A 16,292-nucleotide genomic window follows, 5' to 3' on the forward strand; every position below is an offset into this window, starting at 1 on the left:
AGCTCCACTATAATGGTTTTGGGTTTAACTTCAGCTCAGATTCAAATGAAACTTTGAAGCCCAAAAACCAGGTTTATTTTAGTCTGAGAGAAAAATGAGCCAGTCAAAATACAAATTTATGTCAAACTCTAAGTTCTAGTAAGTACAAAATGCCTTTTTTAAAAACATTGCTTGTTTCACTATGAAAGCACAAAGCTTTATTTGCTAGTGTCCTTAGCTTCTGTTGCCTTATCAGTTTTCCCTAGAAGCCATTTCTTTAGTAAAGTGATTCCTTTGTAGACAGCTGATATCATCATCAAGATACAAAAGCATAGGAACTATTACAGGTGTGATATTATTTTAATAAAATATTTAAAATTCACAATAAATGTACCCAGAGTTTTCTTTCAATACTCCAGAACACGTTAGGTAGAAGGTTTACTTCTTTTGGCTCTCTTTAACTTTGAATAACCTTCTTCTTTCTGCTCACAAAAACAAGACAAACAAACAGAAAAGGGCAAAAACCAGTAAAGCAAATGAAGCAGCAATACTAAGCTAACAGTTCAACAAAAAAAAAAAGTTGTTTCTGAGTGAAATGCTTAATTGAATAAGAAGTAATTAATAAAAGATTCTGTTTTCCAACAATTTAAAGTATAAGTACAGCGACTGAATAATTAGGACTACAGCTACTTTGAAAATACCCTTTACATTCTAGCTACCATGACTTTCAAAACCAACTGATCATTCTTGAGGTAATGACAAAGTCTTACTCTTCAGAGATGTGTTTAGCAGTGTCCCCAGTCAGCACCATTATATTTTAATCTGGGGACGGGAGGAATCAGCTCAGTAAGTATCAGAGTCCATCCTACCCCAGTTAACAGACAAGTCTTTCCTATTCCTGACACACCACTGAAACTTCCTGAGAGCTGTGCATCCACCTCCCTTGAGTCCAGCAGTGGCAGCACTGCAGTGGCAGTGTGGCAGTGAGAACTTGCTGTCTCCTGATACTTCCCAAAAGTAGCTTGCAGGGCTCAGGCCTGTGCTAGTCACAGCCTGCCTGGAGGGTGAGGAATGCATGTGGCACTTGTGACTACTGACTAGGACAGGGTAGTGCCCCTTCCCCATTCCAGCAGTGCTGCCAGACCAGCTACAAGCTCTCCATGATCACAAGCCCTGGTGTGTCTGAGTCATTCCCAGTGGCAGGCAAAGGACTTCATTAATTTGTATTGTGGTGGAAGTCTCCCCTCAATACCCAGACCCCTGTGGGTTATTCTTATAAACAGCTATTTTTAGCTGCTGGTTTTCTTCTCCTTGTGAGACTGACTCTACTGCTGTAGCACTGCAGTGCTGAGCCTGTGTAACCAGTGATTCAGTGGTGGCCCTGTGGAAGGGCCTTTCCCAGCTGCAGTTGGATGTGGCCAGCTCAGAGCAGCTGGGCTGGCGCTTCCCACACAAACTCCTCTCTTCCCTGCTGCAGTTTGAGCTCTGGGGTATGAGTGTATTCCTGCAGCTGGCCCCTGGGGTTGCTGTACTGGCCTTTTTCTGAACTGCACAGAAAGCACAGCCTTTGTTCTTTTAATTACAGTTAAAACTTCCAGAACTGTCTTGTATTTGGCTTTAAAACCATAACAAAACAAGATGTCATTTCTACAGAACATTGCTTAATTCAAGTCCTCTAGATGAAAAACTCACAGAGCCACTGAGAATGCCCAGAGTTATACTGGGCAGGATAAAACTGTTTTCTGTAGAATTAGAAAATCTGCTTCAGAAACATTAATGTCATTGAACATTTCAATAGCATCTCTTCCCAGAGACTAACATTTTAAATGAACTCTTCAAGTGACAGTATCATACCCAATGGTTACTGCTAATTTTATCCTGGTTAAGGTTAATTTTATACAGAGAGTTCAGTAAGATTTCTTAGCCTGCCCATTTTAATTGGAACATGCTAAAAATTTTAAAATATCTTTTTTATCTCTTAATTCAGGTCCTTCTGGACTGGATTAAGGAGTGCATGGGGCAGGGGGGGTGGTTACCTGTCTTCTTCTGGCACAACCTTTCTTTACAGGTGCTTCCATGTTGCTCTCCTTGACTGGCAAAGTCGGTTTTGAGGTCAGTGTTTCACACGTCAGATACTTGTTCACTGTAATTGTCTTAAAGTATAGAAGTTTATACCTTCATTAGCAAAAACACCCCACAACATTTTGAATACTTTTTCTGACTGTTAAAATTACCTACTTTTTCAAAAGGCGCCCCATCACACAAAGCTGAGATAACCTTCCAAACTACATTTTATAGATGAAAAAAGTGATAAGCACAAGACATTTCATCCATGTCCCTGGTATATGGGGTACCACCCACATAAAAATTTCACTGAAATCAGCTCAACTATTTATTTCATTGAAATGCAGGGAGAATCACAGAAAAATTAGGTTGTAAAGTACTTCTAGCTGTCATGTAATCATAACTTTTACTCAAAACAGAGCTAACTCCAAAAATAGATCAGCTTGACTCAGTCAAGTTCTGAGAATCTGAAAAGCTAACAAACCCAAAAACTTCCCTCTGCAACTTTTTCTAGTAGTTGACCATTCTCACACTGAACATTTTTTTCCTCATGTCCAGTGGGATTTTTTCCTGTTGCAACTTGTGCTTTTTGTGAAATTGTAATTAAACTTGTATTTGTAAAACTTCCATATTTGTCTAACAGCACAATGCTTTACACATAACTGCTGTCAGCACTACACAATTGATGAGGTTTGAGATTCCTTTCAGGAGGAAGGAATTATTCCATTAATATGGTTTCATATGAAGAGAGACTGAACACCAAAAAAATGTCACCATGTTAACCTCACACAGATCTGGATAAACTGTTTTAAACAAAGGAAAACTAATTACCTCACCATAAAAGTCCCAAATAAAAGAAATGTGTATTTCACAAAACACAGTAAATCATCTTCCTTTTCAGAAAAAAAAGCAGCAGTGGCTGAAAACATTAAGTTATATGGTAGAATTTTAGGAAATTATATTTAGAATGATGGTAGAACATAATGAAAGCCATGCTTTTTATTGCTTAACGTTGTTCTCGAATTTGTGAGAAGCAGTGAGGATGAGCCCTGTTCTTTACTGTACCTGTTCAAAGTTAGGTTTGGAATGATGACTGGTTGTCTCAGCAATACAGTCCTTAGAGTGGCATGCTGCTTTGTTTTCTTCACTTTTGGCCATGCACACTGTATGTTTGAAGACAGATTCATGAATATTTAACCCAGCTCCTTTATTTGATCTCTTTGTTTGTTGCAGTGACAAACTAGAATTTGTCATTTCATTGTCTAATTTACAAATCTGCAAATGCACTTCCTTTGACTGGTGTTGTTTCTCAAGAACTTGAGTAGTATTTTGACTTGCAAACTTTTTTCCCCTTCTTGCACTGGAAGTAGGAGATTCATATGTATTCAGACATGGACTGGTGTTTGACTTCTGAAGCACTGGCCCAACATTCTTAAGAAAGAAGGGAGAATTTGCCTTTTTGTGATTGACTTCACTTGGATTCTCAGCTGAAGCTGAGTTTTCAGAAAAATCAGAGTTAACAATTTGTCCACCAGACTGGGTTTTCCATCGGAATATGGGTGTACCATGTTTTGCCTGTGTCTTCGTGTTCTTTACCTGAAGCACACTGCTGTCAGTAGGATTTTTGACTGGCATATGTTGAAGGTGTTTGAAAACCTGAGTTCTGCTGGACTTGTGCACAGACAGCACAGAAGATGAAACACCCACACTTTTTATTGGTGAATGCCTTTCAGCATTTTCCCTTTTCTTCCTATCTATTTGATTTGTGATCTTTCCATTCATTTGCATCAACTTTCCCTTGAAAATTGGTATAATTTTGCTGACTTTTGGGGGTGTGGATTCAAAGGCTGAGTTTTCAGGTGTTCCTAAAGATTTTGCAGTTGATAACTGTGGTACTCCTGGTATTTGCTTGTAGCTCATTGATTTCTCGGTTGCTCCAATGCTAACCCCTCCTGTACTCCTACTGCTACTCGAAAAACTGTGGGCTCCCGGCTCTTTGATCAAACGCTCCATCCAGTGGCTGTTCTCCGTACTGCACGGTGAAGGAATTCCAGGCAAAGTCTGTTTCCTTGGAGGAGCCTGCGTTAGAGATACTACACAAACCATCTCACCGTCCAATTTCGTATGCTTAGGTTTTATTTCCTGCAACACAACAAGAGCTGCTAAATTTAATAAACTGGATTTAAAGATCTGATAGTGCCACCTAATGCATCACTATATGATATCAACCCAATACACATCACAGTATAGAAGCATAAAATTACGTGTTTTGAATTAGAATTACTATATTTTCAAACAATATTTAGTTGTCACTATAAATTAAAGGTATTTTTTAAATCCTCCTCCAGTTCTTTGCTTATAAACTATGCTAGAATATTGTATTTCTCAGAAGGAAAGACTTAAATTAGAAGTAATTATCTTGGTTTAGTGTTTTCCAACTGGATAATGCCTACCCCTTTTGAGGGGGTCTGCAGAGGGTTTGACTGACAGGGCTTCCTCAACTCGGAAGACTTCTAAGAGCATCTCTATTCTGAGCAAAAGACAGTTTGGATGTCTATAAAAACTGCAGATGACACAGAGAACCCATTCTAGCTTTGATCACTGGAGAGACAAACAGGAACTGCTTTCTGAAAGAGGATTATAGTATTTTAGAACCTCTGCAACTTCTGTCACTATTCTTTGTTTAGAATTAATTACTTCATTTCTTTTTTCACTCACTACTACCAAAGAAATTTGAGTCTCAGCCTTTGACACAACCTCAAATTAAAGGAGTTTGGATTACTTGCCTCCTTTCCATCACCAGACATGGGGTAAATCTTACAGCTTGAGTGTTTTAAAATGCTTATGTCCACATAGTTTTCTTTTTATTTTAAAATTAATTGTAATAATAATAATAATAATAATAGAATCATGAATGGTTTGGGTTGGAAGGGACCTGACAGATCATCTAGTTCCAGACCCACTGCCATGGGCATGGACAACTTTCACTAGACCAGGTTGCTCAGAGCCCCATCCAGCCTAGCCTTGAACAATTCCAGGGATGGGGAATCCACAAGTTCTATGGACAACCTGTTCCGGTGCCTGACCATGTTCACAGCAAAAATTTCTTCCTAATATCAAATCTAAATCTACCTTCTGTCAGTTTAAAGCCATTCCTCCTTGTCCTGCCATTCAATGCCCTTGTAATAGTGACAACAGTGATAATGCTACTGTCATTGTTGTTGTTCTTACTGTTGTTGTTATTATTATGGAAGAGATTTGAGAAAGTTCTGGATATCCAACTGTAAAAAAAACATCTATTGAACTGCAAATACTGATAGCAACTAATTAACACCAAGTCCATTTTTTAATGTATTTATAATGTCAATAATACCTTTACCATGGCAAATACTGTAGCTTTTACTTACACATGAATTAAAAGTTACAGGATTGATAGTTTGCTGTGAAAAGAATAGTTATATGCTCTTTCTGTGCTCTGAATATGATAAAGACCACTTCATACCGTGAAAAAGTAAGTACCATTAATATGTTTATAAAAAAGCCTTACATGCACTGAAGCCCTGGAGAGTTCCTTTGCAGCATAAAGTGCTTTACTTGTCATCTTTACTGGAAATCCACACAGTTGTGAAAAATTGCTCTTCATGTCAGAAAGAAAAGAGTTCATTACACTTTCTGCATCTGTTCTAGGGAAATACTGCACTGGCTGACTTCGAATGCAACTTAAAGGGTACCTGAGTAAGTGTTCAGGTATATAACAAGTTTCTTTACAATTCTATAATTATTAATCATCTTCATTGAGAAGAAAACATGAACATGTCTAAAGTTTTTTTTAAAAGGTGAACAAAAGCACTTAGTTCCTTAAGGGCCTGAAGGTTACAAAGTTACAGGACTTCACAATTATACCACACTAACCTAGGATAGCAAAGATTACTCAATAAAGGTAATCCTTAGACTATTCTTTCCTGGCAGGAAAATTCTCTTTAAAAGAAATCTGTGTGGGCCACACTTTTACAGGAATTTAACTCTTTCATCTACATCAGCATTTAGAATGGCATTATCAAGTTTATGGAAGCCATGAAGGAAATTGTTCTATTTGACTTCCTATTATTCAATACTGGGACAGAGACTTGACTAAACATTTTGTTTCAGTTTGTCTAGTGAAACACTTCTCTCTGGCTTCTATGAAATTATGAAACAGGAAAATGCGCCACATTCAAAAATGAAAAGCAGAGCTAGAAGCGTAGGAAAGGAAACATAACAAATATATTCTGAAAGGATACGTGAAGAACCTTTCCCCTATTGGTTTGAAGTAAACACTCAAGTATATTTTTGTCTCTTCAAGATCCTCAGGAAGAATATATCCATACTTAGATAAACCAAATACAAACAGGTATTACAAGGACAAACTCAATAAATACAAAAAAGGGAGGGAAAAATGAAAGCAGTGTATGTGTTTCTTACCAGACTCTTCCAGTGCATCTGAAAATCTTTATATGAATGGAAAGGAGATTCTGGAGGAATTATGTGGCTGATGTTTATGATCTGACCCATTTTCATGCTGTGCACAGGTAAAGAAGGGATGCTTAGAAAAGGTGTCATAAAATCCAGCTGAAAATATAATGGTCTTTTGGAAAAAAAAAATCTTATTTTTGGCATTCAAAGTATTTAGAGATTATTTTTATGTTTTGAGGACTAATACCTTTAGCTTATAAGTTTATCACATAACAATAACAATATTTCCTGAAGTATGGAAAAGAATTTGACTCCTACAAGTGCAATTTCTCTTCAACCCTCGCTAGCCATGAATGTAGAACAAAAGCAAATATCATAATTACTTCTCTTATATTTAATGGTGAAAAATCATAGGTAAAGATAGAGGTGATTTGTGGCAAAGGTGGAAATACTTTTTCCTCAAATTGACACTTAGCTAAAATTGTGTTTGTGATGTTCTTGCATACCACAGAAGTAGCACAAAGATTAGTAAAATTGAAATAGTATTTAAATGTGTAATTTATGATTAGTTGATTTTTTTTCTTATTTTCCTTAACAATGAGATAACAGAAACAAAAAAAAAAATAAAAAGATTCCTGAATATAACTCAGACTCTAAAACAGAAGTATTCTTATCACTAGTATCAAATTCACAGTTTGTAGGGCAAATATTCTGGGAAATGTTTATTTCTGCTGAAATGTAAACAGATTCCTACCTTGGCAAAACATAGCACCAGTTACTTAATATGGAATGTTGTTGAATAACTGTATTTTCATTGCTGTCAAACAGCTTTACAGTGTTTGCTGAAATATCAAAATCTCCCAGCTTAAAACAGAAAAGAAAGTTTACTTGCAAATAATTATACAGCAGTACAAATTTAAAATTTTCAAAAATAATTGTGTATCACAAGACACTGAAACTTAATACATTATTATTCTTTCATCAGCTCTCACAGATTTATTATTCCAGAAGATATTCCCATCACCAACACATTATCTTATGTTAGAGCCTACACTTCCACAAGCCATGCAAGTACAAGGCTTAAAGTTTATTGAAGTCAGAGAGATTTAAACTTTTTTGAAATGGTTTAATAAGTGTTTAGAAGGTATTTCTCAAACTGAGACAGCTCTCAGTTTGAGAACTCCATGCATATTTTTTAAAATTCAAATCAGAAACCCATGCTTGACATTCTAGTAACTGTGGGTGTCACTTTGCCTAAGCATGTGCAAATATCCAAGGAACAGAATTAATGGGACATGCAGTTTCATCCTCTGAGAAGTTAAAAAAATACCATACTTTTTCACAATGTCAGAATTTGACTGTAGGTGACAATCAAAGACTGAGATTTGAGAAACATTTTATCTTTCTGTGGTCTACCAGAGTTTTCATTTATTCACAAGACAATAAAGTCTGGCCATTTCTGTTTTAGAAAAGTATTGAAAGGAGAAAACGTCTAATAAAGCCACATCATGATTTTTTTTCCATCATTGGTCTGTATTATTTGGGAGCTGGATTCCTATAGATAGCTTAAATGTTTATGCTGTCCCAAGCAGGTCTCAGAAAGAATCCTCTTCTTCTATTCCAACAAAGAAGAGTTTGAATCAGAAATACTTATTTTAGAAGAAACCAGCAAACCTGACAAATATGCCCTGCTTGTATGGACATTTTCACCACAGGTGACATGGCTGTCAAAAAGGATGACAAATTTTCAACCTCAACCATGATTTCTTAAACAATGTATTAATTATACTTACAAGCAGCATAGTCCTGGCTGCTTAGAAATTAAGCAGATTTCATAATAACCATATAAAGGGACTTTGATCATGGTGCTGACAACTCACCTGTAGTTGCACTGTTGTTACTCAAAACTCTCTATGTACTACAGTGTGACTGAAAGCTTTCTAGAAAACACTGTTAGAAAGTAATCTAGAGTCACAAAGACACTTCACTGCTATATTCTGTTGGCATTTTTGAAAGCTCTCCTAGCATTGAATCTCAGTTTTACAGTGCTTGCTAGAATGCATTAATATAGATACGATATGGATGTTACGCTTTTATAACCTGTGCAGATAGTCAATGAATATGGTCAATGTCTCAGTGCAATCAGAAATAAGCACTTGTATCCCCATCATGCTAACTGGAAGTCACCTAACAGAAAAGAAGATAAAGATTAATAAAACAAACACAGTCACAGAAAATATAACTGGCTTATACCTCAGGGGGTGGCAGCCGAATTGAGCAAGGCTCCACACTGATGCAAAGCTGTCTCTCTGACACATTGAGGTCTATAACTAAATTGAAAAAAAAAAGCACAACATCCTGTTTTGAATTACAGCTCATCTCTTAGACAGAAAGCTAACCCAAATATTTATTTAGGTAATTGTTAGTCAAAATGCTGTGTTTGAAAATCAAAAGCTAGACTTGCTCAGCATGGAAATTAAAAACTATGAAAAATAAAAATAATAATGAATTACTGTCATACAGGAACTTAGAAACTCAAGGCTGGCTGTGGAACTGTGTGCTTGATACTCTTATCCTTGATACACAAACACCCATTTTCAAAGCAAATGTAGTTCATATAGCCATTTGCTGCACTGAGTCATTCAGCCCAGTATTTTCCACCCAGGAGCTGTCAATAGGAAAGACTAAACAAGCAAGGCAAGCATTTATGGACACACCTCCAAAACTTTCGCTGAGCTCTGAGTTCCTCAACATATATCTCTGCTACAAATTTAGGCTCCAGCATCCCCAAATGTAATCTTTAACTTTTATAGTGGAATAAAAATACTACTTTGTAATTTTTGCAATAGCGAAACAGCATGGTTTGTGACTTCACTTTTGTGAACAGCAAACATAATGTACACTGGACAGTCACTGAAGCTCATTTTCCTCTCTGTTGTTATGGAACTTTCACATCATTTGCAAGACTCATAATTTGAGGCAAGTGCATTTAATTGCAATAATTATAACTTTAAAATGGCAAATGTCAATCTAAGGCTGTAGATTGTTAGTATAAAAATTATCTTCTTTGTGGGTAATTTTTCAAAGGTTCAGTTGAGCTGACAACTATTACAGACAGAACATCACCTGCCACCAAGTGTATTTTGACAGAAGTTATTTCAGAATGAAAACCAAAGACACTGTGCTGGTAATACCTAGATTGTGGCAGTATGAAAGTACTTACTTACCTTTACCTTGCTCTCTCAACTTTACCATTAACAGAATATTGTACTTACCAACAGCATTTTGCCTTCCTGAATGAGACAAAAAGTCCTTCCCTTAATAAATAGAATAGACAGACATTATTTTCTAAATCCTATGTCTAAAGTCTTTATGCAAAAAAAAAAAAAAGAAAAAGAGAAATCACACAGTTTTGTTTGTGTCTGTCACAAATGCTGACAGGTGTGTTCCTTCTAAGGAGAGAAAATTCCCTCTATCAATTAACTTTTCACTGATTCATTAACATCTTCTATAAGAAAGAGAGAAATACATAAAAATACATTAGTGGGCAGCAATCTATACATCACTTTTTCCTCCTAACCCTCTACTTTCAGCTGCTACTCCTGAATCAGCTGATTTCATTCTGAGACCCATATATTTTAAAGATACTGAGAACAGGGTGCTGTTGTTACTGTGGCTAGAAATAAGATAACTACATGCACACTTTTCTCAGTGTATATTTGAAATGATGTATACGATTTCTCTACTTCATACGAGCACGCTGCAGTATGTCAAGTACATCTGGTTTTCCATACTTTGGTAATTCACGTGTATACTACACAGGAGTTAGCAGAGAGATGTCAGGCAAAGCAACTATGATCCAAAAAAGACAGAGCTTTGTAGAAAGAGAGGGTCTGACAGAAAGCCACTTCTGTTTAGAAGAGCCTGCCAACCATGTGCAGAAGTGCCACTGCTGAAAGCATGAATCTGAAAAACAGGCCAAATTTTTAGAAGACATTCACTGTCCAACAATATTTGGTTTGGAAATTGTTCATCTGGTACACTGCATTCAGTTGACATAATTATTTGATCTATTACAAAGACAAGGAAGAAGATGAAAAGGTGAATGGCATGTCCATTCAAAATATTAACCTGAGTCATTGAACTTCAATAACAAAACAATAAAAGTGCAAATAAAGAAAAAAAGTAATAGGATAAAGGAATGAAACTATTTATTATAATACATGAAATAATTACAGAATTTAAATGATGGAAAATAAATGTAACAATAAAGAACTGAAAACTAAATGCTTGATCCCTGACCCAAGTGATTCAAATACCTTGCACCAAGAGATGACCAGCCTTGTTCCATCTGGGTGCAAGTCGGGCTGTAAGGGTGTAAGAGAGACAGGTTTGGAGAAGACCTGGAGTAACTGTTTGTGGCGCTTCCATCTAAAAACAGTGACAAAAAGAAACATACATTTTTAATAATTTAACAAAATTTTTTAAAGGCTTCAGTCAAAATTTCAGCAAATGTACTGCTACTGCATCTTGGAGCCAAATCCTAGTATATGCCACACACCTTTAGCTTTCATCTACTTAGCTACAAGAGGAAGTTAGCACAGTATTTGATGTAGGCATTTAGATTTCACATGCCATCAAAGTGAGGTGCACTACAGTTCCAGAATGTTTTCACAGGGCTGATAATAGACTTGGGGAAAAGATTAATTGTACCCTCTGGAGTACTCTACTAGATCTGCAACTCCTTCCAGACTACAGGCACAACATCCAAAGCTGATGTTACCTCTGCTGTCAGACTCAAGACCTGAGACATTTTCTGGCAATCACAGTAGATAAATGTAGCTTTGCTCCCCCGGCAGCTCTGCTTGCCTGCCTGTTCTGCAGAGCTTTCTCTTGACCATCAGCATTAGTCAAGAAATGAATTACAGTAGGTTAAAAAGAGTTAAGGAGTACACCTCCAGAGGGATGTTTCTAATAAATCCTACAAGGAACTGCTTGGTACTACCAATCTGCTGATGTTGGAAAACCTAACAATGACAGGTCACCTACATGTATCAACATAAAGCAGTTCTGTAAGGTAAGCATATTTGAACAGTATATGTCTTACTAATCTGCATATGCATTTGCACTTCTTGGAACAAATTAAAATACACCCAACTGGCTGTGCAAATGAATTATGAGAGCTACTGGCTTTGCTTACAACCAGTCTTTTGGCTCAGCAATTTTAGTGCCTCCACACATACATTCATAAACCCCACAGATGTTGCATACTAGAAGATAGTAAATTATATGCATAATGGTCTAAAAATACATCAGCTGTTAAGGTCAGGGGTTCAATTTCTTCTCTGTGCTTTTGTTTTGTTTCCCTGAGACCGTCCTATACAGACTGGGTAAACCAACAGGTGAATGGGGAGACAGTTCAGCTGCCTGAACAATCCCATTGGAGGAAGAGGATGACACCAGCAGGAGAGCTGTAGGTCTGTGGCCCAAAGGTTGTCTCGAGGTCAACCCCCAATGCCTCTGAGCAGGAGCAGGATGCCACTGCAGCAGAGAAATCTAGAGAAATTATTCACAAACTTCTTAAAACTATTGGCTCTGACAAAGTATACTTACCATACCATAATGCACAGGACACATTTTGTCTGTGGGGCAGACTTATTCACCCTGAAACTTGGCTTCTGTAGTGGAAACTGCATGGCCTATGAAAAATACTCATCTCTGCCAACAGCAATTGCAGACAAATGTAACAGTGAACTGTGTCATATTTCAGCACTTACAGTAGCTCCTTGTCTCTCTACATAGGCTTGACATATTCCTGATTCATAAAATGGTATCTAAAAGTAACAATAAAAAAATAAAACAAGTGGCTGGTATTAAGAGTTATTTTAGCAAATTGTAAATTAAATTCTGGTACAACAGTGACTTTGCCTGTGAAAAGCATGCAAGGGAATAATTAAGCAAACACTTCATCCTGCGTTTTAAATGAGAAAACTAAAATTAGCTCAGCATTTGTCATAGTGTAATCTTATTTCTAGCTAGAGATACATTAACAAGCAAGCCAAGCAAGCCAAAGACTGCCCAAAACAAAGCAGCAGAATGCTGCGTCTGCTTCTCTCATTGTGAATTGGGTGGCACTTTACTAGTTGAGTCCACTTCATTCCACAGATTGGTTCACCATCCTAAAAGGCCATTTCATCAAAGGAGTAGAGGACTTAAGTTGTCCTTCTACATTGCTAATGCACAAAAACAAAAGTTTGCTTTAAATGAAATATTTTTACTTATCATTGATCCTCAAAACACTTCTTAAAGTAACATAATGAATACAATTGACCCCTAGACATACTTTGGTTCAGACTGACCAAGAAGCAACAGGCCTCACATCCTTGGGATGAACTTGCAAGCTGGAAAGTCCCTGGCTCATGTACAAGGGAGTGAAGGTGTCTTGAAAAATATTGCAAAAGCTGGTTTTGAAACCCAAAAGTACAAGATAACCAAAGTACAGAAAGCGCTAAATCAAAACGTCTGTCTTGTCTATTCTATTGACTAGGAGCCAGCTAACTCACCGTTTAAATATTAATATCAGGATGGGCCCAATGTGAGCACTCCCAGAATGCCAGACTGCATGGCAGCTGGCCTGCAGGGCAGGTGACTCAGTTTGAGCAGGTACCCCTCTCAAGTTTAGAGATTCCATACTGGAAATTAGGAGATCCTTCCGTACAAAAAGTTGAGAGACCCCCTTACATGTGATCTGCAGTAAGTGACTGAAAGCATGCTGAATTTATGCTGTGGAGAATTACTAATCCGTGCAACTATTCAGATGCTATAAACATTGTAGGGATAATTCCATTAGGCATGAACTGTTGACAAAGTCTGAGACAACAATTGGATACAGCCACGCGTAGGCTCCAAAAAGGAATTCCAAAGAGGGATCCACTCTGAACCTCATGTCTCCACAGGAGGGCCCTCTTTACACTTCTGGTCTCTCTCTGAGTCATTCTAACTTAGTTTTCATGTTTCTTCCATGTGTAATTGTTAAGGCAAACCTTGGCATTTAACTTCCTAAACCTTGCCAGACCACAGTTGAAACTGCTAAATTCCATCAGACCCATCGAACTCTGTCAAATTATTATTTTACCTCAATAAAACATAGTGCTGCTTCTCTCTTTTGAGTGAGGTGCCCTCTACCCACCTGCAGCAGTCTGTAACTACAGATACTTATTTACACAGTGATACTGACCGCCATCACAACTGAAATTTGATTCAGTGTCCCAACAACAGGTGCAGAAAGGATCTCTTGATACAGGAATAATAATTGTCTATAAAAAAGGTGAGAAAGAAATTACAAAATATTTTATTTTCACAGCACAAATTTATTTTCCTCACCTTCTGCAAAAACAATACATTCCACTTTTAATCAGTTTCCATTGGTTCAGTATAATAAATTGGATTAGTCCAAGTTACTTGCTCTAGAAGACCCACAGTGGTCTAAGACTACAGGCCTTTGGCACAAGAATGAAGCTCTCCAAAAGTGCTCCTTTTGGCAGAATTTCTCATTTCTCCCCTTCTCTTTTAAAGGGAGTAACATAATGCTTGGTGAATGCTAAGGAGCATACATCTGTTTTCTAAATAGTCTTTTCATTTAGTCTCAACCTACATGAAGCATTCCAGCTTTGCAGGTAAACACACATTAATTTCAACCACTCATTAGTTTGAAGTATGTGGATTTGTTAGTTTTAGCCTATGAAATTTAAAACATAACAGAAATTTATTTTTTGTTTCCCAATAGACAGCAAGTCCCCTGCCCAAGGAAAAAAAAACCCATTTTAAACAATATTGTACTGTTTGCCACTGGTAAGAATTTTGCTGATTTTATTACAGTTAATTCTAGTACTGCTAATAAAATATTTGAATAACAACCACTAGCAGCTTCTGGAAATAACAGCTGTCAAAACTCTTTACCTGCAAGTCTTTATCTGTGTACTCCTTGCCTCAGTTTCTGGTATCTGAGAACTCAGTGTTACTGTAGCAGCACAGAGTTTTTGCAGCTCGGGCAGACTGACAAAGAATAGAGACTGGTGTCTGGTGCTATTCATGGTATATTGTTGATTGCCCCAAAGCAGTACCTGGGTCTTAAAATAAAAAAAATATTTTATTTTTATAAGGCAGGTATTTGTTTAAAGACCTTTATAAGCATATGTTATTAGGTAAACGAATAATCAGAAGAATTGCTTATTCATTTACCTAATAACATATATATATAGAAATATATAGAAATATATAGAAATGCATAGAAAGTATAACATAATTTGGTCAGCTAAAACAGCTGAATATCCTTTTGCTATATGTAATTCATTATACTTGAAAAAATAATTATTTGCATGAGCCAAAATATTCAGAGTAAAGGCAAGGATGAATGAATACAGAACACATGTATGTTCATTGCCATATCAACTGAGCATATGTGCTGAAACTCTATCATTTTTGGAACTTCCTAAAAACCACCAAAAAGAACCCAAAGAACCAGAATTTCAGACTAAGAATATGATCCCTTGATGCTGTACTAACAAATTACATGTGAATGGGAATAACAGGAATTCATATTACCCATCTTGTGGGGTGCCTGTTTTGTGCTCCTTTGCTTTGCAGCACAGGCCAGGCTCAGTGTAACGAGTTAGAATGTTTAGGAACAAAAAAAAAAAATCTAACATTTCATTATTTGAAGAAAAAGTCACCTTTTAACTGTAGCACCTTTTCCAGTCAAAGTATTTCAAAGAAAGTCAAGCAGTTAGAAAGCCAGGAACAAACACTGCACACCAGAAGAAGCTGGTTTAGTATTTCTCCCCTCTCCAAACCCTAAAACAATTCTGGGAAATGGTCTCACCAGCACAGTGAGGACAGCAATAAATATTTTAATCCCAAATTTTATGAACTCACCAGGTATTCACCTGAAAAGCAATTCTGTAAATCCAGATGAAAAAATTATGAACTGGAAACATATTTTCCAGGAACAATGTCAAAGATAACTTTGCTGTTCTGATTTTGCTTTGCTTTCTTTACACTTGAAACAGATTAACCTCAGTCATACCCTAGAAAAATCACAAGGTGAATGTTTTACAATTGTAATTTCAAAGAAATAATGTTTTCTTGTTTCTTACCTTAAAGGAAAACAATTTTTTTCAGCAATCATGAAAAATAGGAGTTTTTTTAAATGCCAGCCAAGACTATCACTTCATCAGAGAATTCCAAAAGCTACAGCTCAAGGGAAAGGACCATGTTAAACAAAAGAGAAAAAACCCTTGTCCTTATGTAACCATGGAAAAGAAAACCTGAGTCCTCAGCTTTCATAAGGTTTATTGGGGATTTTTGTGCCAGAGATGTTGTAAAACACATTCTGCAATGCTCCAGTGCCCTGCTTGCTGTTTGAGGACGACTCCCCTGTGGGAACCACTTGCTGTATTAAGCCTAAGTTAAATCTTCCCAGACATCTTAAAAGCTAATGGGACAGAGTGGTTGCAAAAGGCTTCTCCCTCCAGGAGAGAGGATAAAGAGAAAATTAGCAGTTAACACAGAACTGCCAGTTGAGAAAGAACTAATGATAATAAATCATTGGAAATATACACAACTGCCCTCTGTACAAGAGGACTTTACGTTTGTGGGAGAAATTACAACTTAACATGCCAATAATCACAGCACATGAACTTGAAACCGTTGCTGAGCTGCTGCTAAGCTGAACAGAACATCAGTCAGGGAATGGCTATCGCTGTCTTTTCTGTCAGAATAGGCAACTAAACCCCAGA

General features: G+C 36.9%; 1 protein-coding gene across 1 annotated transcript; it reads right to left on the bottom strand.

The window, feature by feature from the left end:
* Positions 1-404: 404 nt before the first annotated feature.
* LOC309573145 (uncharacterized protein C18orf63) lies at positions 405-14,588 on the bottom strand (the record flags this gene model as incomplete). Its single annotated transcript, XM_082281859.1, has 13 exons — positions 405-461; positions 2,016-2,132; positions 3,109-4,185; positions 5,591-5,774; positions 6,324-6,409; positions 6,505-6,601; positions 7,250-7,359; positions 8,749-8,825; positions 9,771-9,812; positions 10,815-10,926; positions 12,273-12,329; positions 13,733-13,811; positions 14,455-14,588. The coding sequence occupies 13 exons, from the start codon at positions 14,586-14,588 to the stop codon at positions 405-407; spliced, it is 2,229 nt and encodes a 742-aa protein (XP_082137985.1).
* Positions 14,589-16,292: the final 1,704 nt, after the last annotated feature.

The sequence above is a fragment of the Coloeus monedula genome (assembly GCF_965178545.1).
Source record: "Coloeus monedula genome assembly, chromosome: 1".
Taxonomy (NCBI): Eukaryota; Metazoa; Chordata; class Aves; order Passeriformes; family Corvidae; genus Coloeus; species Coloeus monedula.